Source organism: Rhinoraja longicauda, chromosome 11 (genome assembly GCF_053455715.1).
Source record: "Rhinoraja longicauda isolate Sanriku21f chromosome 11, sRhiLon1.1, whole genome shotgun sequence".
In the NCBI taxonomy this organism is placed as follows: domain Eukaryota; kingdom Metazoa; phylum Chordata; class Chondrichthyes; order Rajiformes; family Arhynchobatidae; genus Rhinoraja; species Rhinoraja longicauda.
In genome coordinates, this window is record NC_135963.1 from 17,087,362 (window position 1) to 17,111,545 (window position 24,184).

General features: G+C 39.4%; 1 protein-coding gene across 8 annotated transcripts in view; it reads left to right on the forward strand.

Annotated features, from left to right (window-relative positions):
• The window catches only part of st3gal3a (ST3 beta-galactoside alpha-2,3-sialyltransferase 3a), a 350,137-nt gene that overhangs the window by 133,823 nt on the left and 192,130 nt on the right, over positions 1–24,184 (forward strand). For all 8 annotated transcript variants that reach the window (XM_078408347.1, XM_078408350.1, XM_078408351.1 and 5 more), the window contains one exon: positions 6,210–6,302. In XM_078408347.1, the coding sequence (XP_078264473.1) occupies positions 6,210–6,302 (93 nt within the window). The remainder of the gene's footprint in view (positions 1–6,209; positions 6,303–24,184) is intronic.

The following is a 24,184-nucleotide window of genomic DNA, read 5'->3' on the forward strand; positions in this document are numbered from 1 at the left end:
TAGGCGGAAGCAACATAGATATCTGAAAAAAAATTATGTTTGACAAACTGATGAAGTGTTTTTTTGCATTTGTACATAGTGATATGATGAATAGTGAAAAAGTGATATAATATAGTAATATAATATAGAAAATGCAGATAAAAGATGTGCCAGGGCCAAATTGACATCGATTGGAAGATTGGGGATACATCCCAGGAATCCTAGAGGTTCGTTCAAAAGTCTGATAGTGGGGAAGAAGCTGTACTTGAATCTGGTTATATGCTTTGTATCTTCTGCTCGACAGGAGAGGGGAAAAAGAAAGAATGACTGGGGTGTGAGTGGTGTTTCATTATGTGGGCTGTGCCAAAGCAAGTGAACAAGTGAGTGTGGTTTATTTGGAATTTCGGAAGCACTTTGATAAGTTGCCACACAGAATTATTAAACTATTTTCGAGGACATGGGAGGGTACCATACTGGCATGTATTGGGGGTTGCTAAACAGGCAGAAGACCAAATACAGGGATAGTTGTGTTCCTAAGAAATCTTGTATGATATGTCAATGGGGGAAAGGGAATTAGGAGTTGGAGAGTTTCAGACTCATAATAACAAAGTTATTTTTGCAGGATTTTCAAAATTAAAGGTCTTTTTAATAGCTGTTAGTATATTTTGTTACTACAAGTTAGAAATACTAAAGGCTGCCTTGTTATGTTGTATAATATCAAGGGCCGCTTTGATGTAGATTGAAAGATCGTGGAAACATCCCTAGCATACGAGAGATGCCTAGAAACATAGAAAACATTAAAAAAAATAGGTGCAGGAATGGGCCATTCGGCCCTTCGAGCCAGCACCGCCATTCAATATGATCATGGCTGATCATCTAAAATCAGTACCCTGTTCCTGCTTTTTCTCCATATCCCTTGATTCCTTTAACCCTAAGAGCTAAATGTAACTCTTGAAAACATCCAGTGAATTGGCCTCCAATGCCTTCTGTGGCAGAGAATTCCAGATTCACATCTCTCTGGGTGAAAAGGTTCCTCCTCATCTCAGTCCTAAATGGCCTAACCCTTATTCTTAAACTGTGACCCCTGGTTTTGGACTCCCCCAATATCGGGAACATTTTTCCTGCATCTTCCCTGTCCAATCCTCTAAGAATTTTATGTTTCTATAACATCCCCTCTCATCCTTCTAAATTCCAGCGAATACAAACACAGTCAACCCATTCTTTCATCATATGTCAGTCCCGCCATCCCGGGAATTAACCTGGTGAACCCACGCTGCACTCCCTCAATAGCAATAATGTCCTTCCGCAAGTCAGGAGACCAAAATTGCACACAATACTCCAGGTGCAGTCTCACCAGGGCCCTGTACAACTGCAGTAGGACCTCCTTGCTCCTAAACTCACATCCTCTCGCTATGAAGGCCAACATGCCATTAGCTTTCTTCACTGCCTGCTATACCTGCATGCTTACTTTCAGTGACTGATGTACAAGCACACCCAGGTCTCATTGCACCTCCCCTTTTCCTAATCTGACACCATTCAGATAATAATCTGCCTTCCTGTTCTTGCCACCAAAGTAGATAACCTCAGATTTATCCACATTGTACTGCATCTGCCATGCATCTGCCCACTCACCCAACCTATCCAAGTCACCCGGCAGCCTCATAGCATCCTCCTCGCAGCTCACACTGCCACCTAGCTTTGTGTCACCCGCAAACTTGGAGATGTTACATTTAATTCCCTCCTCTAAATCGGTAATATATTCAAGAGTGATAGCAGTGGGGAAGGAGCTGTTCTTGATTCTGATTATGTGCTTTCAAGCTTTTGTATCTTCTGTCAGATGGAAGAGAGAAAAAGAAAGAATGACTGGGGTTGGGTAGTCATTGCACGTGTCAATAGAAGCAATTGTTTTTCAATTTCAATTACTGCCCATGGTTAAAGTAGTAGCTGTGTATTTAAGAAACAGTGGTGTCTGTTCAATGCATGGAGGTTACATGGGAACAGTTTTTTTCCAAGCTTTTGTCTGCTTATCTTTCCAATTAAAATTTGTATTATAACCAATTTAGCCTGCGCACTGCAAATAGTGTTCCCTAATTCATTACTCGCATTATATATAATTTGTGTAATGGACAAATAACAGTTATAGCAGAACTACCTGTAATAATAGAAACATAGAAACATAGAAAATAGGTGCAGGAGTAGGCCATTCGGCCCTTCGAGCCTGCACCGCCATTCAATATGATCATGGCTGATCATCCAACTCAGTATCCTGTACCTGCCTTCTCTCCATACCCCCCTGATCCCTTTAGCCACAAATAAATTGGATAGGGTAGGACAGAGTAAATATTTTCAGGTTGAGAAGTTCAAACTACTGGGATGTTGTAGAGATTGGCAATGAGGCATCTGCTATTCACAATCTACAATATTTTGGATGAGGGAACAAGTGTGATATACCAAAGCCTGCTGGGTGGTAGACTTGATTATTAAGAGTATGCAGAGATGTGTTGGAGGTTAGTGAATGGGCAAGTTGTAAGTTGTGGAAAAATGTGAAGTGGTTCACTTTGGTAGAAAACAAATGGAACTTTTTTAAAATGAAACATATTGGTTGTTCTGGGTGACATTGTACATTAATCACTGAAAGTGAATATACATATTTTACAAGCAAATTCATGTTGGCTATTATAGGAGGGTTTAAATGCAACATAATAGATGTCTTAATTATAGTTATTGAGCCAGACTCTAGGGAAACATGGGTTGATAGGGCAGTTTCCCCCAGCTGGAATGTCAAAAACACGAGGGAAACAAACTCAAAATAAAGATTGGCCATTCAGGACAGAGATAAGGAGAGATTTATTCACCCTGCAGGATGAATCAATGCCTTACAAATGAAACCATTGAATCAGCCTACTATTCAGAATAATTGTGCAGCAAAAGCGCTGACATAAAGATGTAAAAATAGACTGCATTGAGCGCAATCCAGTATGCTGCATGCACTTGGCCCTGAGTTAAAACTATGACCACTCTCTTGCATTGCAGAATCCACGGGAAGGACCATGCAGGAACTGTTCACCGTTTCTCCATGAGTCAGGGCAGCCTATAACTGTTCTGCTGCAGTTGTACAGGGCTTTGGTGAGACCACACCTGGAGTATTGCGTACAGTTTTGGTCTCCTAATCTGAGGAAAGACATTCTTGCCATAGAGGGAGTACAGAGAAGGTTCACCAGATTGATTCCTGGGATGGCAGGACTTTCATATGAAGAAAGACTGGATAGACTCGGCTTGTACTCGCTGGAATTTAGAAGATTGAGGGGGGATCTTATAGAAACTTATAAAATTCTTAAGGGATTGGACAGGCTAGATGCAGGAAGATTGTTCCCGATGTTGGGGAAGTCCAGAACAAGGGGTCACAGTTTAAGGATAAGGGGGAAGTCTTTTAGGACCGAGATGAGAGTTTGTTTTCTCACAGAGAGTGGTGAGTCTGTGGAATTCTCTGCCACAGAGGGTAGTTGAGGCCAGTTCATTGGCTATATTTAAGAGGGAGTTAGATGTGGCCCTTGTGGCTAAAGGGATCAGGGGGTATGGAGAGAAGGCAAGTACAGGATACTGAGTTGGATGATCAGCCATGATCATATTGAATGGCGGTGCAGGCTTGAAGGGCCAAATGGCCTACTCCTGCACCTATTTTCTATGTTTCTATAAATACAAGTCAAGTAAAGTCAAGTTTATTTGTCACATGCACATACAAGATGTGCAGTGAAATGAAAGGTCACCCACAGTCCAGCAATAGAGCAATAAAAATCAACAATTTCACTCACAATCACAAACAACACAAAAAAAAAAGAAACATCCATCACAGTGAGTCTCCTCCAGTCACCTCCTCACTGTGATGGAAGGCCAGAATATCTTTTCTCTTCCCCTGCCGTCTTCTCCCGCGGTCAGGCTGTTGAAGTTGCCACGTTCCTGGCCGTGCCGGACGGTGAAAGGTCCGCAGCGGGCCGACCCAAGCCCCGCAATTCGGGCAGGCGAAGACGCTGCCGCTGCACGTCGGGGCTCCCGACATTGAAGCCCCCGCCGGGCGGAGAAAATCCCGCGGCCTATTTCAGGCCGCTCCGGAAAACAGATGAGTGGATTTAATTAATCAAAAAATAAATATTTAAATTAATTAAAATGCAGATAAATAAGTTAATTTGAAATACATTAAACATTAAAAGACATAAATATCAAGTGAGATAATAAATAAACACAAAACCTGAACTTGTTCAAAGAGTGGGGTTGCTGCTCATACAGTTATGTTACAGTTACAGTAAAGTTAAGGAGTCAGATACAAAGTGCAACAAGCTCTTTAGTTCTACTCAATCCAGAAAGTTTTTTTATTAACCCGCAGACAGTGTAAATCTCCAAATCAAAGATTGTTGACCTGAAACAATAACCTTCTTTGCTCTCTGAAGTGCTGAATATTACGAACATTCCTTTTTTACGCAGAACTGTCCCTGGACATGGTCCAGATGTGTTGACATCTCAGCTCCAACATATCTTTGACTTTACATTGTAACATTTAGATATTGAGTATGACAGTTCCCTATGAAATTTCTTGCCATTTTGGCGGTTGCACCTGCTCATTGAAATCCCTCCTATAAGGTCTTGTGATCCAGCATTCTTCGATGAAGACAATTGGGCATGATCATTTGCAACTTTTAGTTGAATTGATTCTAAGTTTTTTGCTTTAACCATCATTTGTCAGATTGCTTTCATGCAGTTTTAGTCCAAATGACTGATGCATTTCCGATGTATCATTAGGCGCATTTAACACCTCTGGATGCATTATATCCTAGATATCCGATTCCATTGTTATGTTTTAGAAGGTTAAGGTATTTTTTAAGGCTTTTCAAAACTTTTTTTTCTTTTCTTACTCAAGCCATTGTGATTGATGTTGTTATATGGAAGAAACTTGGCAAAGACCTTGTCTTGGCAGTTGCTGGGGACAAATTTTCAGGCATAAGCAAAATGTGGGCAACTTGCTCCAAGGCTCATTGTTCAGCTGCAAAGAAAGTGTGACCAAACTAAATGCTACATTCACTTATTGCCCTTACTAGTTTTCTATTATTCTTTAATATATGAAAGGTCTTGGAAGGGAAGTTATTAAATGACTTTTGAACAGTTTTAAATAACTAACATAAAAGGGACAAGGGAGCAAAACATTGCTTTTTGCTGGATTAGCTTAATTACTGAAAAGACCACTGTACACTATTAGGCTCTTCGGATCTCCGAAGGACACATATGGCAATGAACAGAACTTGCTTTTGAGAATTATGGCAAGTTCAGAGCAAGTTTTGACAAAGATTACCAAAGATAGTCGACAAGATAAACATAATGGTGGCAGGTGGCGCAGTACATGGTAGGAAAAAGAATAATGCTAATTTCCTTAAGAGAGATTGGAGAGCAGATGATTCTCAGCTCCCTCACTACACCACTTATTAAGAATACTCAGCTTCTTCAGCTGTTCTTACCCTGAATATTGAGCTTCCCCCTCCTTTATCTGCTTCTTAGTCTTTCTCTACAATAAAGTTGAAAATCTACCTCATCGATCCTTATATCTTCAAGTTTGCTCCTTGAAAATGCCTTTCAGTAGGTTATTTTATTATAGGCATTATCTTAAATGCAAGCTTTTATTGTGACTAATTTTGAGTACTCTATTTCAGGAAAAATGTAAATGCCACGGAGAGGATACAGAAGAGATTTATTAAAATGATAATGGGAATGACAGGCATGTTATGTGGAGAGACTAGAGAAGCTGAGGCTCATTTCGTTAGGATATAAAAGGTTGAGCAATGAGAGAGGTATGTATAAAATTATGAAGAGCGTTGAAAAAGTAAATAGAGAGAACAATTTCCTTCGGGTGGTTGACCGGTAAGGAAAGACATACATTATATCAAAGACCATGAAGGAAGAAGGTAGGAGATATGTTTTGATATGATGAGAGCTATCAAGTTAAGTAGTATCTGTCCAGTAACAATGTTAGAATTCAAATCCCCAGTGACCATTAAGAAAGGAAATTGATAAATATTTAGAAAAACAAATAGTTATGACCTAAGGGAGTGAGATAAATTAGATTACTTTTCTGCAGCGTGTGCTAATATGAAGTCATGTATTGCCCCCTCCCATAATTTGTATCCATCTTGTGCTATTATATCACTTATCTGATTTGCTTTTACTTTTGTTCTCTTTTTCTCCAGCTCAGCAGAATTGAACTATAAAAATGGAAATGTCACAGAAGGTGGCTGTAGAAAAGGATTTGCCTCTGCACAGATGACTGCAATATTTCCAAAGTAAGTTATAAATTACTTTCCATTGTTTGTCACACAACAACTGTGAATTAGACAGTTTCTCATCTTTGTCATAATTGATTTTGAAATATGTTCAAAACTTTTCAATACGTTTCTGTTCCTTGAAATACATTCCAAAACTTGTGTTTCTTCAAAACAAAGAGTGCTAATTTCCTCTCCTAATGCATACATATTGAAATAGGCTCATTTGCTGAAACAATCTGCAGCTGTTACTTCCAGATTGTATCTTTTACTTCCAGATTGATTTCTTCTAGCACCGTTGGTTGGTCTTTTTCATTCTGTTCTTCCAAAAAGACGTCATTTAACATTCTGCTGCCTGTGCCCTTACTGTGCCCCAAAAGCCACAATGTGCTGGAATGACTCAGCAGGTCAGGCAGCATTTCTGGAGAGTATGGATAGGTGATGTTTTGGATCGGGATCATTCTTCTGAACACACAGTTCTTACTCCAGTTAACCAAGACTGTGCTTTCAATGTACATTGGAACACCATTAACTAGTATCTCAATTATAAATTCCTCCATGATTTTGTTACTCTTTACGCCCAAATCTTTTTAAACCTTTGGATCTCTTTTTAATCACTCCATTCCCTGTATCAGTGCATTCAACTATTTGGTCCCCAAGATCTGGAATTCTTTCCCCAAACCACTCTATTCTCCTCTTTAAGATGCAGTTTCAAAATGTTTGAACATTTCTCTTATTTTCTCCTTGTGCAGCTTGACTTCATTTTCTTTTTTGCATTTTATTGTTCTTCTTGGTTGTATTTTAGCCCTGTGTTTAAATTGTTATCGATGTAAGATACTTCTCGCCCCACTTTTCGAGGACTCATTGTGGTAGAGTGATTATTTAGCCAATTGGATAATGTATTTTGTATTCTATTGTGCAATTTATTCTACTTTCTATGTTGTTTTGCCAAAACATCTCTGATTACCTCCTCTTATCACCTCACATTTCCTTATCATCTCTTCTCATTTACTGATATTTCTTCCCACACATTTCTCAAGCTCTACTCAAGCACTATCTCCTTTTGTATTGACATTTGGAGAGGGGCTGGGGTTTAGGATGGAAATCACGGCCCCAAATCATATGGTTGTCCATTCTCAAGCTCCTAATTTTCCAGCCAAAATTCTTCGGCCACTTTTGATCTGCTCAACAAGTTCATTTGATTTATTCTATATTCGATACCCTTGCAACCAGGGTAACCTTTATTCTTGTTCATACCACCCTCAGTATCCCCTCCCTTCCGGGATTAGCATTGCTTCTTTGTCAAGAGGAGGTGAAGAATTGTACTTAATAATTAACAACTTTAGTAATTCTTTACCAAATCTGGATGTAACATATTGTGGTTGCAGGTTCTCGGCTCTGGCCACTCATTGTTTGATGAATTTTGTTGAGATGAAAAATAAGTGCTGACTTCTTCTGTCTACTACCAACCCTCCCATTTCCCCTTCATGTCGTCTCTACAGTAGGTGCATAGTCAATACAAGTTTTGATACATTTAAGCAATACCGCGTGGGTTGCCACGCAAAATACAACTTGCAAGATTGAATTTGCATAAAGGTCTTGTGTTCATAATCATTGACAATTGTGGTAATGGAGGTTATGATCCTCCATTATTGTGGATAGCGGTGGTTATGAATGAAGGGTTATGAGGACTGCGTATAGATACTCAAGCAGTGAGGGGTGGGTATGGAGAGTGATTATGGTGGGTATGGAGGTGCAAGTGATTGGAAGTGCAAGTGATTGGAAAAACACTAGAAAAGATCTGCCATGAAGATGAGTGCAAGAGAAAGAGCAAGGATCCCAATGCGATGTCAACTTGCATTGATTTGGGGTGTGCAATTGCAGTGGAAGGTGGTGAAGTCTGAGGAGGAAAGCGGTGGTTATCTGTGGATATGGTTTCTCCGGATGCAGGTTGACTGTGAAAATGATATGGATGGAATTTCTTGGAGATACACCGATCAACCCAAACATTATGACCACTGACAGGCGAAGTGAATAACATTGATTATCCTCTTACAATAGAACCTGTCAAAGGGTGGGATATATTAGGCAGCAAGTGAACAGTCAGTTCTTGCAGTTGATGTGTTGGATTCAGGAGAAATGGGCAGGGGTAAAGACCTGAGCGACTTTGGTAAGGGCCAAATTATTATGGCCAGACGACTGGGTCAGAGCATCTCTGAAACAGCAAGGCTTGTGGGGTGCTCCCGGTCAGCAGTGGTGAGTACCTACCGACAGTGGTCCGAGGAGGGACAAACCACAAACAAAGGCTCATCGATGCGCGAGGACAACGAAGGCTATCCCATCTGATTCAAACTGACAGAAGGTCTACTGTGGCACAAGTCACAGAAAATTTTAATGGTGGTCACGGGAGGAATGTGTCACAATACACAGTGCATCGCACCCTGCTGCATATGAGGCTGCACATGGAGGACCAACAGGATATTAGGCAGATGGTCATAATGTTTTGGCTGATCGGTGCATATTTCATGGGGGGGGGAAGGGAGATCATGGAGATGATTGGTTTGGGTTAGTTCATTTGTAGAGATGATAGGGTTGGGATGGTACTCAAAAGATACAGTCACTGATGACTGGAAATTTAAGGAAAGCATCGAACTTGAAGAAGTTGTGCAACTCATACGCGCTGATGACAAAATACAAAATAAAACTCTTTATTTTCAGTCTTCAGTATCATTTGGGCTTCTTTTGCATATTTGTGCTGTGTTAATGAATGGAGGACCCAGATCCAATAAGAGTAAGTGCGCTATCCATGCAAAAATTACTTGATTGCTTTTATAAAATAACTCCACTGCACAGTAGTGAGTATTTTAAGCCACTATAAAATCTAATTTTGTTTTTCATTCAACCAAAAAATTGTATCTGTTTTATCATTTTTTTTTTTTTAAAGCTTACTTGTTGTTTGAATCACAAAATATTTGTGGTGAATTGGATGAGTCACAATATATTGGTATGTTTGTGCAATAATGTGCTCGTTTTCAAATTCCTTATTTTGATCTGTCAAGATGGGCTTTCTGATGCTTTTCTTTATAAGTATCATCATGTTAATCTAACTGTAAGTTTGCTCTCTGAAAGCTAATGCCAAACTTGCAATTGCACAATTATTGACAATTGTTTGAGATTCCCTTTGAATTGGGAATGTCAAAATAATTCAATTATTATTGATGTATGAAAGGTCCTAATTGTGTCTCTGTGTTTGATAGGTATGCTAATGATATTTAGTTAGAGGTGTTCTTTGGATTCTCCTGCACACTTGCCAGCTTTTATATGTTGTACGACATGTTTGGAACTAACATCAAATGATATATTGTAGCCCAGATGATCCAGATTTGATATAGTAAAGTTAGTGAAATGGTATACCTTACGTTATTGTATATTGAAAATATAAAAGTCATGCTTGCTGCTTCATCGTTTACCATTATTGTTGCATTTGATATGTTTATGGCTTAAAATAATGTAACTGAATGTTCCATTTCCCACGAGAAAAAGACATTGGGCAATTTTACTCCAAAAAGCTAAATATTGTGACAAATAGATCTTGTCAGCTGAAATCATAGGGAGCATTCCTAAATGCTGATCACAACAAAGATATTCTCATTGGACATTGCTACCTAAAAGGTTTGTGAACTTGATGGTGACTTTAATGGAACATTTAAACATGAAGAAAACAAGTGATGCAGAAGGCCTGCCTATCTCTGTCTTCAGTGACTTCTGTGAGTTATTTGCTGGAGCCCTCCCATTAATAATGGATGTAAAGAAATCCAATGTCAGGCAATCACTGCTGAAAGTCAAAAATGGTGCTTAACGTTGAGTGTAGCAAACCTTTTGAACAGTTATTCTTAAAATTTACTTTAATCTGGAGATTTGCGGGTCAACTTTGGACATAAACACCACAACTTATGTACAGCACAACATTTTAACAAGGAAATATGTATTTGAACTTCCTCATTTAATAATTAAAAAAATTATTGTCAGCAAATGTTGAGGATAATGAAATTGCAAAAAATTCCCATAGCCTTTCCATAGATAATACAGGACCAACATTCTTCTTCCAGATGAAGTAAAACATATAAGCACTGTCACTTTCATACTTCAACACAAATAACACGAAAAAAAGATGTAATTAAGGTTTTTGAATGCCTTGTTGAAAACACTGAACTTGTTCAATTAAAATTTTATTTCTGACTATTTTGTTGAACAGATTGATATATTTTGTGGAGGAGATTGAACCCCAACGGTTGTGTGTGATTTTAATATTTGGGCGAATGTATTTATTTTTAAAACTGTAAGGAGCTTCTGAAAGACTATTGTAAATAACATATCAGAAAATAACTGAATGCACTTCAACTATTTTATCCCAAGGAAACAAGAATTTGGTTCACTTTCTGTTAATTATAATCTCAATATGCATTTAATTTTATATGCATCACTAATTATTTTCATATTTATGTCCAAAATATTACTCTTTATATGGTATGAGTTTTATTGTGATAAATTTAAACATTCTTTTGTTTCTAAATTTGCTCTGAAGTTCACCTCTCTGTGAATGGTTTTTCATATATGAAGAAAAATCATGTTAAAGCTCCTTAACAGTGTATTTTGATCCATGAAGCTGTATTGGGAAACTAAAGTGATGGCAGAGAGAATATCAATGAGGACGTGATTTATCTGGGAGCACAAACATGCAAAACAATCCATAGGAAAACAAAGATCTGAATGTAGAATTAGGTGGTTGAAGGCAGCATAACATCTGTCAAGGTTCTCCAGCAGATAAGAGGGAGTCTGTTGCATGGTGCATAGGTGGCAATCCTTCACATAAGTTCAAAACTTGGTGGCAGAGAGCTGAAGCAGCTGTCAAAGGACAACATTTATCTATTTCATAGCCACCTACAGTGGTATTTATTTAATATCCTTCAGTATAAAACCTGTCAAGATAGTTTATGATGACATTAAAGAACAAAAGTTAATAGTAAACTTTATATGTAGATAAAGAAGGAAAAAGGTGACTTATGAACATGCCAGGACTTAAAACTTGGCAGTTAATAAAAAGGGCAGCACAAAATTTGAGTTTATTTTTCAGGGTGAAAGATGGATGAAGATTCAGTTAATTGAACATTGACATCACAAAAGTTCACTTTTTCAGCAAGGAAAGAATTCAGTGGATCAGATGTTTTGGAGGGGGCTGAAGACTTGCCAGCATTTTATTGGAGGTAGCATCTGCTCATTGAATATAAGATGATAGATCGTGGCATCAGAACTTATAGGCAATGGATAGGATAATGGAGGTGATAGGCTTGGTATGATTGGTGTGTATGGGGAAACTAATGTGCCCATGGTGGATAAGTCTGAAGGGCACAGTTGTATATACGTTGAAATAAGGAAGGATCAGTAATATATCTATGGGGCACTGTGGTGATAATTGTGCTGACGTGGAAAGAGAAACTTTTTTGGATGATTTGGATGGATAAGAATGAAGCCAGGCAAGATCAGACCCACCCAGGTATACAATAGAAGACATTTCAGAAGTGGTTTATGTATGCAATACACATCTGAGGTTACAGACAGGTCGTGGGATAAGGAGAGATGGTTTTGACAATCAGATAGAATATTAATTTTCAGAATTACCATTTCTCTCTGTGGCAGAGAATTACTGCCATGGGTATCTCTAAACTAAACTACTGTGATTGGTGCAGTTGAAATGTGGAGCTCAGAAAATGGCAAACATTTGGAAGGCAACAACGTGTTTTAGAAATTTAGGGCGGCATGGTGGCACAATGGTATAATTGCTGCTCAACAGCTCTTACAGCGCCAGAGACCCGGGTTCGATCCTCACCATGATGCTGTCAGTATGGAGTTTATACGTTCTCCCTGTGACCATGTGGGTTTTCTCCGAGATCTTTGGTTTCCTCCCACACTCCAAAGACGTACAGGTTTGTAAGTTAATTACCTTGATATAAATGTATAACAGGTATAACAGGTATAACAGAGCTTTATTTGTCGTTCGGTACCGAAGTACCGAACGAAACTACATAGCAGTCATAGAAAAAAAAAAGAACACAAGACACACAACCCCAACACAAACGTCCATCACAGTGACTCCAAACACCCCCTCACTGTGATGGAGGCAACAAAACTTCCCCTCTCTTCCCCACGCCCACGGACAGACAGCTCGTCCCCGACCGACCCGCACAGTCCCCGCACCGGGCGCTGAAACGTCTCGCGGCCGAACCGGGCGATGAAAGGCCCGCGACCAAGCCTTGCGCAGCTAAGTCCCGCAGCCGAGCCGCACCAGCAGTGAAAAGTCCCGCAGCCGAGCTGCACCGGGCGGTGTTAAGCCCCGCAGCCGAGCTGCACCGGGCGGTGTTAAGTCCCGCAGCCGAGCTGCACCGGGCGGTGTTAAGTCCCGCAGCCGAGCTTGTCCCTCGTGTGTGTAGGATAATGGTAATGTGTGGGGGTCGCTGGTCAGTGAGGACTCGGTGGGCTGAAGGGCCTGTTTTTGCGCTGCATTACTAAACTAAATTTGATTGTAGGCTATTCAGGGAATGACCATTAATGCAGTCACCAAACATGAGGATCAGGAAAGGTTTAGAAGAAATAGGGGTTGGGAGAACAAGGTTTCATGTGCAAAATGGGTTTGGTGATGTTATGAAGGGAGAAATGATAATTAGAAAATGATGCAAGCTCAGGACAGGATTGCCATATTTTGTAGGCCTTTGGGAAGGAAAGATTGCACAAAGAGCTGACGGAAAAACTTTCTTCAGACTCACTCATTTCATGGTAGAATGAGTTGGGGTGTCATGGCTGTATTAGTAAGGAATTTTATCGTAGCATTAGAATGTGCAGAAGATGAGGTATAGGAAAGAAATAATTCTTTACATTTAATCAAATAAGAGAAATAGAAGAAGGTATCTAAACTTAAAGGAGGACACAACAAGAAAATGGGTAATTCTTACCATTACAAGATGAGATAACCACAAAATAAATGCCACCCAAAAGGAAGCTATTTAAAGCATTACAGCTGTCCGTTGAAATAATCCTGACAGTCCTATGAAATAAAACCCAAAATGCTGGAAATACTCAGCAGGTCAGGCAGCATCAATGGAAAGAGAAAAAGTTAATAGTTCAGGCGGGGACTGTTCATCTTGACCATCCACCCCACCAGCATCTACTTTCAAATATTTAGATATTGGATTAAAAAAATAATTAGCAATGCTGCTAGTGACAACAGAATTAATGCAGAAAGATCTACCTAAGAAACACATGATTTACCTAATTGAATGCATTAACAGGTTCATGGGGCTGAATTTAGCTTTAATCATAATTTCTCAGTAGAGCCCATGAGAGGGAATATTATGGGAGTTTCATATTTAAATCTTCCCTTTGTCTTAGTATCCCGAGGATGTGAAAATAACATATGTTTTTTAAATTTTTTCAATTGGAATCACTGCACATTCAGTAGTACCATCTTTCCCCGTATTCATTGTGTTGAGACACCTTCTCTGTTGGATGATGGAGTGCCATTAACATTGTCATTGTACACCGAAAAGGACTGGCCTTTACTCCCGACAAGATCACTTAAATTAAGTTATCTCGTGTAATAAAAAGACATTGAATTTTAAATATAACCTTTTCTTTATACTAAGTTATCTTAGGAATAGCTAGCAGTAATTTAGAATTGACACCAATCAATTGACATTTATTTCCTTTCTAGTCTTCAAGACTATTCAAATGTTATTGCTGGAAATCTTCAAAATTGAACATTATTTTGGTAGAGTAGTATAATGTTGGTGTATTAAGTTACACAGTCTGTGAGATTGATTAAGGGCACAATTGAGACTTTGGGTTTCAGTGCAGTTTAAAATGTTATTAGAATCTGGAAATAGTCTCACTTTATTCATTACCTTGAACAGATGGTGCTATTGAGCAGACTTCAGTGATTAGATCAGCGGGTTTAAGGAAACGAGGTTCTTGTTGGAGTCCAGCATTGACTTGGGAGAGACAATCTTCCTTTTGTTGGCTCACATCAGCTGTTTTGAAACCGTGCAGTATGTTTTCTTTTACGTGTCACAGCTGTCGTATAAAATCCAAGATATAATTTAAAAGAAAATTTGGCAAACATGGTATTTGTCTGTCTCACCTCTGTCATACTGATGGTGAAAAAGGTAATGGGAGAGTAGATTAATAAATATTGTAGGACAGATGTCTGTTGTACTCTTAAAAGCTTGAGCCATATGGTGAACTGATACAGTCTGTTAAGTTCATTGAGACTCCGTGTCATGTATTGCAGGACAAAGGTTTGTTCTATGTCACAGACCAACTTCTGCATATTAGCTTGAAGGACAGAGTAATGTTGCCTGCTTTGTGTAGCTGATGGACCTGGTTCTTTTCAATTTTCCCTGTTTGACCATGCTCTTGATCACCTCTCTGATTATCCTCTTTTATGACTCATTGTTAATGTCCATTTATTGAAGTCAAATGAAGTAACTTAGCTAGATAGAACTCTCTAAAAGCATTAACTGCTTGTTGGGTTGGGCGCTACAGGCACGTCTTGCTGCCAAAGAATCCCAGCAATTGGTAACTATCATTTCAGCATTTTTATCTGTGAGAAAAGTGTTACCTTTTGGTGACACTGTTCTATGGCCCGATGCTGGTTTTATTTGCTCCCTTGAGTGTCCTTCAATGTAAACATCTTGGGGAAGGTTAACATTTTTCTATGTGGTTTAAAAAAGACAATTGAGAAATTATGAATAGCTTGCTTAGTTCAGTTTAGTTTATTTCACGTGTACCGAGGTACAATGAAAAGCTTTTGTTGCGTGCTAACCAGTCAGCGGAAAGATAATACATTATTACAGTTGAGCCAATTACAGTGTATACTGTAGATACATGATGAGAGAATAACATTTAGTGCAAGGATCTTGGATTTGGTGGTGTTTCACTGGATTTAGCTCGGAGTGAGAGAATTCCAACTTATAGTTGCAATGAATCCTATCTGTTTTCTATTACATGTTGACAACACAGCAGTTTTTTTAATGTTTGTACCACGTGCACCTTGTTAATCATTTTGAAAAGTGTTCTTTCAGGAAGACTTAGATGGGTGTCTGATACCATTTCAGCCACTTGTCCAACGAGCACAACTTAAGTCTTTCCACTGCTATTTCTGAGAGCCAGTTTTAAATTCCTACTGCTCAAGGGAAAGGCCGTTGCGTGCAGCATTTCTCAAGCAATGACATGTCAATGGACATTATTGGATATGGTTTAGAGATTCTGTCATGCAGAATATAATTCAGAATTCAATGGATATATACAGGAAACAATAAGCAAAGGCAATGGTAATTAATATAGGTGAACATGGAAAATGATTCTTAAAAGGAGGGGTTACATTTGTAATAATTTATATACGTATATTTACAAAGACAGATTAATGATGTGTGTCAAAAACCTTTAGTCATTGAGTGTCGTTATTGTATTAGGTGCTCTTGCTTTTAATTGCTCAATAAAATGTTTTCTACTCTCAAGACATATTGTTTGTTAAGTTTTATTCCTTTTGGTTTTCAGTATTTCTGCCTGGATATTGCCATTTTTTTAAGAATGCAGGTGGAAGGTATGGTTTAACTTGGCAAAAAAATTGTGTTCAATCGATTCTGCGCTGGAGAAAGTCATGGAGACATACAGCTTGGAAATAGGCCCTCCAGCTCATCAAGCCTGCATTAACCCAATCACCCATTTAAACAGTTTTTATTCTCCCCACATTTTTATCTGCTCACCCCACTTTCCCATCCCCAACTAGATTCTACTACACACACACTCGGGGCAATTTACAGTGGGCAGTTAATCTACGAACCTGTATATCTTTGGGATGTGTGAGGAAATCAGGGCACCTAGAGAAAACTCACTGGAGGAACAAGCAATGGAAACACTAGCTGCACCACCATGCTGACCAAAGTACAAGAGCATTTAACATCATTTATGTGCAGGTCTATCATGAATATGATAGCATGTAAAATAACTAATATGAACACAATTTTAGTGATGGTGAAGGTGAATAAACTGAGTGAAAGTTATTTCCTTTTACAAAAGTTTTTGTGTGTTTTCATGAAAATATTTAGATATGCAGGCAGTCCCTGGTTACATAAAGGTTCCATTCTTGACAACCATCCAGAAGTTGATTAGTCCGTAAGTCAGAAATGTCAATTTTCTACATCTACCCATATTGTATTGATCTAAATATGCAATTCTTAAATTTTATTGAATTATTACCTGAACACTACCCATAATTAACCTACAGAAATATATTCTGCATTATTTCTAGTTTGAAAATTGCTTAAAAAAGTAAGAAAATGTATGTAAAGACGGATTTTCAAATGTCAGATCATTCATAACCCTATTCAGGAATGGACTAAAATAAGATTGGGATTGTAAAATGAAGTGACTTCAAGATCTGCAATTTCTATGTGAACTGTGAATGTGAACTGATCTGCATTCCATGTTCGCATTATTAAAGGGTCATTACTGTTTATGTTTGGTTTAGTTTATTATTGTCACATATATCATGTTACAGCGTGAAGCTTGTTTGTGTGCTATCCAGTCAAAGAAAATACTATATGTGATAGAAGTTCCCAGGATGTCCTGGAGCTTCTGCACTTAACACCCTCGAATATTTTCAATCTATATTCAATCCAGGTACTTGCTGTTGTAATTTCTGTTGTAGTCTGTGCACATAGGATAACATAAAAAATAAATGTTAAGGATCTGCAATTATAGTTTTAATAAGGATGGCACAGTGGCGTAGCGGCAGATTTGCTGTCTTGCTGCATCAGGGACCTGAATTCGATCCTGACTGCGGATGCTGTCAGTACGGTGTTTGTATGTTTGTATCCCTGTCACCATGTGGGTTTTCTCCAGGTACTCCGGTTTCCTCTCACATTCCAAATACGTAGGGTTTGTAGGTTAATTGGCTTTGTAAATTGTTGCTAGTGTGTAGGATAGTGAGAATGTACAGGTGATGGCTGGTACTCAGTGGGCCGAAGGGCCTGTTTCTGCACGATATCTCTTGAGTCTAAATAATATTACTTAATAGGAATGATCACATCAACGAACTGAATGTTTGTCATGAAATGTTTCTACAAAATGGTTGCATTTCAGAACTATGTGGAATGTTATTGCAGTTTTTTGGGTGATTTTTTAACTTGTTTTTAATGTCGTTCCAACCCAGCTGTTTGAATACTGGACTTCAAAGTGTTATGTGCAGTTTCTGCGTGTTTGAAAAGTGTGAGATGGATGACGGGGGGTGGGACAAGAGATTTGTTTCAGTGAAATAGCCTTCAGGGTATATGGTTTTATTTGCAGACAATGGAGGCATAGAGGTAATTCAAGGGGAAGGTCATAGCCTTGCCTCCAAAAGGCATGTCAGCATCAAAGAAAACCATTTATTTATTTATTTTTTGCAATTTTTTCAGAAGCAGGATTCAATTTCAAGGGATAAAACATAAAGGGGAAGGCATTGGTCTGCAAATACAAATATGTTGTGAGATTATGGAGAACCAGATCTGGACTTGTCACTGCAGTGTCAGGTCTGCTAATCAATTGGCATTGCTTGCCCTGTGAACAAATCACCTGACCTTGCACTATAACTAGTATAAATAAATTAAACATTTTCTGTCCACTTACCCAATGATGCTTTTGATATGAAGGAAGCACTTGGGTCCAACGTTTTAGTGGCAAGCAACCAGTTAAATGATGAAAATTGCTCATAGAACATCCAAGGTCTGTAAACCCATGGAGAAAAGGGAGGATATGCAAACTGTCTGGGGTAACCCTCAAGATATTCATGCAAAATGTTCTTTCCATTTTAAGTTGGCTTCCTCCCAAGCGATTGTCAGGAGTGGACCTTAATGTGCTCCGTGCATTATCTTCATTTGTGGTGGTGAATATTCCAATGAAGTTATAGTAAGGGCATTGATGTTTTATGAATTGTTTTCTGGGTGCCACCAATATTAATATTGAAGGGTTCAATATTGAAGTTTTTTTAAAGAAGTAATAACTAATTATAAAGACTGGTGTTATTTAAAATTTCATTTATTTCATCGACAATGAAATAGCTATAGTTAAATAGTGGCGCTGCGGTAGCGTTGGTGCCTTCAAGCGCCAGAGACCTGGGTTCGATCCCGCCCATGGGTGCTGTGTGTACGGAGTTTGTACATTCTCCTCGTGACCACTTGGGTTTTCTCCGTGTGCTCCAGTTTCCTCCCACAATCCAAAGACGTACAGGTTTGTAGGTTAATTGGCTTTGGTATAAATGTAAAATTGTCCCTAGTGTGTAGGATAGTGTTAATGTGTGGGAATCGCTGGTCGGTGTGGACTCGGTGGCCGAAGTGCCTGTTTCCGCGCTGTATCTCTAAACTAAACTATAACTTTTGAATTTCTGCATTCCTTAAAAAGCCTCAGATCTTGAAAAAAAACAATAATGATCTAAGTATCTGGAGAATATGAAGGGGCGTTCGAAACATATGGGTTAAATTTAAGGAAAGGTAGGTTAAACCTAAATAAACCACTTTCTGGCTATCCATTTCCAACCAATACCATGTACATAACATTTAAATTTGTCATTAGAACTGAATGTTTCTATATCACCTACCAGGCTGACTCCATATCATCATATCATATATATACAGCCGGAAACAGGCCTTTTCGGCCCACCAAGTCCGTGCCGCCCAGTGATCCCCATACATTAACACTATCCTACACCCACTAGGGACAATTTTTACATTTACCCAGCCAATTAACCTACATACCTGTACGTCTTTGGAGTGTGGGAGGAAACCGAAGATCTCGGAGAAAACCCACGCAGGTCACGGGGAGAACGTACAAACTCCGTACAAAGTGCAGCACCCGTAGTCAGGATCGAACCTGAGTCTCCGGCGCTGCATTCGCTGTAAAGCAGCAACTCTACCGCTGCGCTACCGTGCCGCCCATGTCATGTTAGACAGCAATGCCTGTCTCATACTGGAAGATGATTTTCCATTAGCCCACCTTGAAATAAAAGAAAGGAAGATGAGCTGTACCTTTTGCGGAGGGATCATTCTTATTTTCCATAAGAAGAGTAACTTGTTTTATCTTACAAGACTTCATGACCTAATGTGATATAAACCTCTTATGATTACTCCTTCATTTGTAGTAAATGTACATTGTATATTATATTATTTAACGTTAACTTCATTTAATAAATTCTGTATTGGGTGCAGTTGCCCTGTGGGGGAGGTTGCAGCAATATCACACTTTGTTAACGTGCCTTGCTGGAATCGGGCTTTAGGGCCCTGTCGCCTCTTTAGCATTTAGGGTATACAGATTTGCAGAAGTGATGTAGCTTAAGAGTGTATTGAGAGATGGGGGACATGGAATTTCAAATGCTTCATTCTTTTGGCACATATTCATTTGAATTCAGTCTCAGTCTATCTGTGTCCCAAGTTGGATTGGGGCATTTGAACGTTTGTGACACACTGTTAGCACCTTTGCTTGATGTTGAACTGGAAAGCAGAGTGATCCATCTGGAAAAAATCCAGTACAACTATCACTTTCCTTTCTTTCCTCCAAGGAGAGCTTTTGGGAATATCAATTTACTTTTGGTTGCCAGAGGTTTGGGGCCTCAGTGGGATTCAAGCCAGTTCTTAGCTCACAAGAGTCATCCCCTTCATTCAGTGTTGCAAATTGAGTATCTGCTCTTTCTTCCTTCATTTATGCTTTCATTTTTGTGGGGTTAAATGTTGGAAAAATATATTTCCACCAGCAGTTCCACATCCAGCAATTATGTTGAAGCATCCTGCATATACTAATATAACCAGACCCCAATCAATCATTGGGTCAGAGGAATCATTGGATTCCAATTTGTTGAATGTCAATTTAAGTTTATTGCCATATGCACAAGTATGGTAAGGTGCAATTACACTGAAAAATCTTGATTGCAGTAGCAAGATAAGCACAGACTTGGACAAACACACAAAAATAAATTATACATAAACTATATGTAAAATTACACAAAATTCTAAAGGAAAAGACAAAAAAATAGATATTAGTACAAAAATAGAAATGGAGAAAAACAAGCCAATGGAGGTGCAAGAGGTAGATTGAAGAGTTCTCGTAAGGATATGCAGCTTGGTTCAAGAACCTGACGGTTGTGGGAAAGTAGCTGTTCCTGAACCTGGTAGTGTGGGACCGCAGGGCTCTGTACCTCCTGCCCCAGGGTAGCTGTGTAAAGAGGGCATGGCCCAGATGGTTGGGATCCTTGATGCTAGATGCTGCCTTCTTGAGGCAGCGCCATCACTCTCCAATCTTTTGCGTTCCTGTGCATTGGATTTGTTGTACCAGGCCATGATGGAACCAGTCCGGATATTTTTTACGGTACATCTGTAAAAGTTTATTAGAGTATTCAGAGACATTTCAAACCTCTTTAAACTTTTAGGAAAGTAGAGATGTTGAGGTGCCTTCTTCGTGATTAAATCGATGTGCTGGTCCCAGGACAGGTCATGTCACCTGAGATGTTACCATCCAGGAATTTGAAGCTTATAACTTTCTCCACCACCAAGCCATCAATGAAACTGGCACATGGTCTTCCGAATGTAATATTGACATAAGGAGGAAATGACTATTAGCTTTGTCTTGCAGAAGTATATGCAAGATGTTGCATAAAATGGTGAAGGCCGCCAACTCCTCGATGTTAGGCCGCAGTGCGGACGGAGATACGATACGGGAAAAAATCGCATCTCCGTCAAGATAAGAGATTAGAAAAAGTTGCCCCCCACCCCCACATAAAACAAGCTAAAGAACAATAAATGAGTTCGGTATCTCGCGCGTGCAAGGAATCATGGGATTTGTCAAAGGTCATTCGGGATCAACAAAGAGCGTTGCTAGTGATCGCGAACGCAGCGCTGTATAAACTGTGTACGTATTAGGCGGTACTCTGTGTAAAAATAACATTTTTGGTCTGAGTTTTTGTTCTCTTTGTATCTTATATTGGTTATGGCTGACCCAAATGACGATGATTATTTGTCATTTATTTGCAACATAAGATGCAGTGGGTGTCTGAGTGACAGACAGACTGTTGGCGAGGCAGCCATTGATGGCGTCACCGGTGGTTACATCTTAAAAATACCAGCTTGACCATAGGGAATCATGACAGGGTTGACGTTGTGCTGTTTTCATTTCTGGGAGAGTCCTCAATGAGGGGACATTGATGTATGGCATGATTATTTCAAATGGATGTTTGTAAAAACAACTTCAAACAGAAAATGATGAATCTCTGTAATTCTCTACCCAAGACGGTTTGAAAGGTTAGATCATTGGGAGTATTTAAAGTGGAGGTGGATACAATTTTTGAGGATTGTGAATGCAGGGTTATGGGGAAAGATCATAGAAGAGGTGTTAAGGAGCTGATCAATTATGATAATATTGAATGTCATGATCATGTTGAGTGAGATAGCATGAGAGACGTTATTATGTTAATCATACAGTGTGTCAAGTTTAGGTGACCTTGTGGCCTACTATTTTCTGGTGTGATTGTTCTTTGGAAAGAGCAGAGGAATACATTTTTTGTACACTTGTACATAATAGTATGAGCACGAGGTTTTAAATTGTTTGTTGGTTGACAAACCATCTGCATCTATTTCTATGGTTGAAAAGAAGAGGATGGGGAAATTTGTTCAATTGATTTTTGTTTGACTTGATAAATAGCTACTTGTCCTGTCAGCAGTAATTTTGTACTGTTTACATTTATCTGACGGTGCAGCAGACTGTGAAGTCATACCAACCACTTATTTAAATAATCCCACAACTGTTTTGCTACTTTGAAATAAATAATGTGATGCTGAAGACCAATAGTTCTGTGCTGGGTTGGAAGAAAAATCATTTGAAAAATTGAGCATATTTTATACTTTGGAGCCTATGGCAATGTATCCCAATTGCGATATAAAATTTATCACTTGAAGATATACTGTGCTCAGTTCTTTTTCTTGTCTGTCTCATTCTCTTGAGTTTACTTGCAAGCTATTGTGCATATAATTCCCTTTTTCTTGCTCTCACTGTACATTTTATGGATAGTTGCTGTCAACTATGAATGACAGAGTCACATTTATTCTGCACAACAAATTCTACACTTGGCAACACAGTCAATGTTTCATCATGAATTTGGGGAATTAAGTGTTTCATACTGGTGATGTGGGAGCAATGTGCCTTGAATCTGAAATGGCCAAAATAAATTAATACTTCATCTTTCAGGATAGACACAAAATGCTGGAGTAACTCAGCGGGACAAGCAGCATCTCGGGAGAGAAGGAATGGGTGCCGTTTCGGGTTGAGACCCTTCTTCAGACTGATCTTTCAGGATGATGCATTTCCATGTCTGAAAATTAATGTGAAACATGAACACGCGATATTAACATATCACTCTGATATTAGACATGCATTATATGTAGATTTTTCAGAACATACATATAGTAAATATTTTCAACATGTCAATGTTGGGCGGCACGGTAGCGCAGCGGTAGAGTTGCTGCTTTACAGCAAATATGCATCGCCGGAGACTCAGGTTCGATCCTGACTACGGGTGCTGCACTGTAAGGAGTTTGTACGTTCTCCCCGTGACCTGCGTGGGTTTTCTCCGAGATCTTCGGTTTCCTCCCACACTCCAAAGACGTACAGGTATGTAGGTTAATTGGCTGGGTAAATGTAAAAAAAATATAAAAAATTGTCCCTAGTGGGTGTAGGATAGTGTTAATGTACGGGGATCGCTGGGCGGCACGGACTTGGAGGGCCGAAAAGGCCTGTTTCCGGCTGTATATATATGATATGATATGAGTGGACTGGAGTGGAGTGCCACAAGGCTCGGTTTTGGGGCCGCAACTGTTAACCATATATACTAATGATTTAGATGAAGGAATTAGAAGTAACACTAGCAAGTTTGCGGATGACACAAAGCTGGGTGGCAGTGTGAACAGCGAAGAGGATGTTAGGAGGTTGCAGGGTGACCTGGACAGGTTGAGTGAGTGTGCAGATGCGTGGCAGATGCAGTATAATATAGATAAATGTGAGGTTATCCACTTTGCCAGCAAAAACAAGGAGGCAGATTATTATCTCAATTATGTCAGGTTAGGTAAGGGGGAAGAGCAGCGAGACCTGGGTGTCCTTGTACACCAGTCACTGAAAGTTGGCATGCAGGTACAGCAGGCAGTGAAGAAAGCTAATGGCATGTTGGCCTTCATAACGAGAGGATTTCAGTACAGGAGTAAAAAGGTTCTTCTGCAGTTGTATAGGCCCTGGTAAGACCACATCTGGAGTATTGTGTACAGTTTTGGTCTCCTAATTTGAGGAAGGACATCCTTGTAATTGAGGCAGTGCAGCGTAGGTTCACGAGATTGATCCCTGGGATGGCGGGACTGTCATATGAAGAAAGATTGAAAAGACTAGGCTTGTATTCACTGGAGTTTAGAACGATGAGAGGGGATCTTATAGAGACATGTAAAATTATAAAAGGACTGGACAAGATGATGCAGGAAAAATGTTCCCAATGTTGGGCGAGTCCAGAACCAGGGGCCACAGTCTTAGAATAAAGCGGAGGCCATTTAAAACTGAGGTGAGAAGGAACTTTTTCACCCAGAGAGTTGTGAATTTGTGGAAATCTCTGCCACAGAGGGCAGTGGAGGCCAAATCACTGGATGATTTTAAGAGAGAGTTAGATAGAGCTCTCGGGGCTAGCGGAATCAAGGGATATGGGGAGAAGTTGGGTACAGGTTACTGATTATGGATGATCAGCCATGATCACAATGAATGGCGGTGCTGGCTCGAAGGGCGGAATGGCCCCC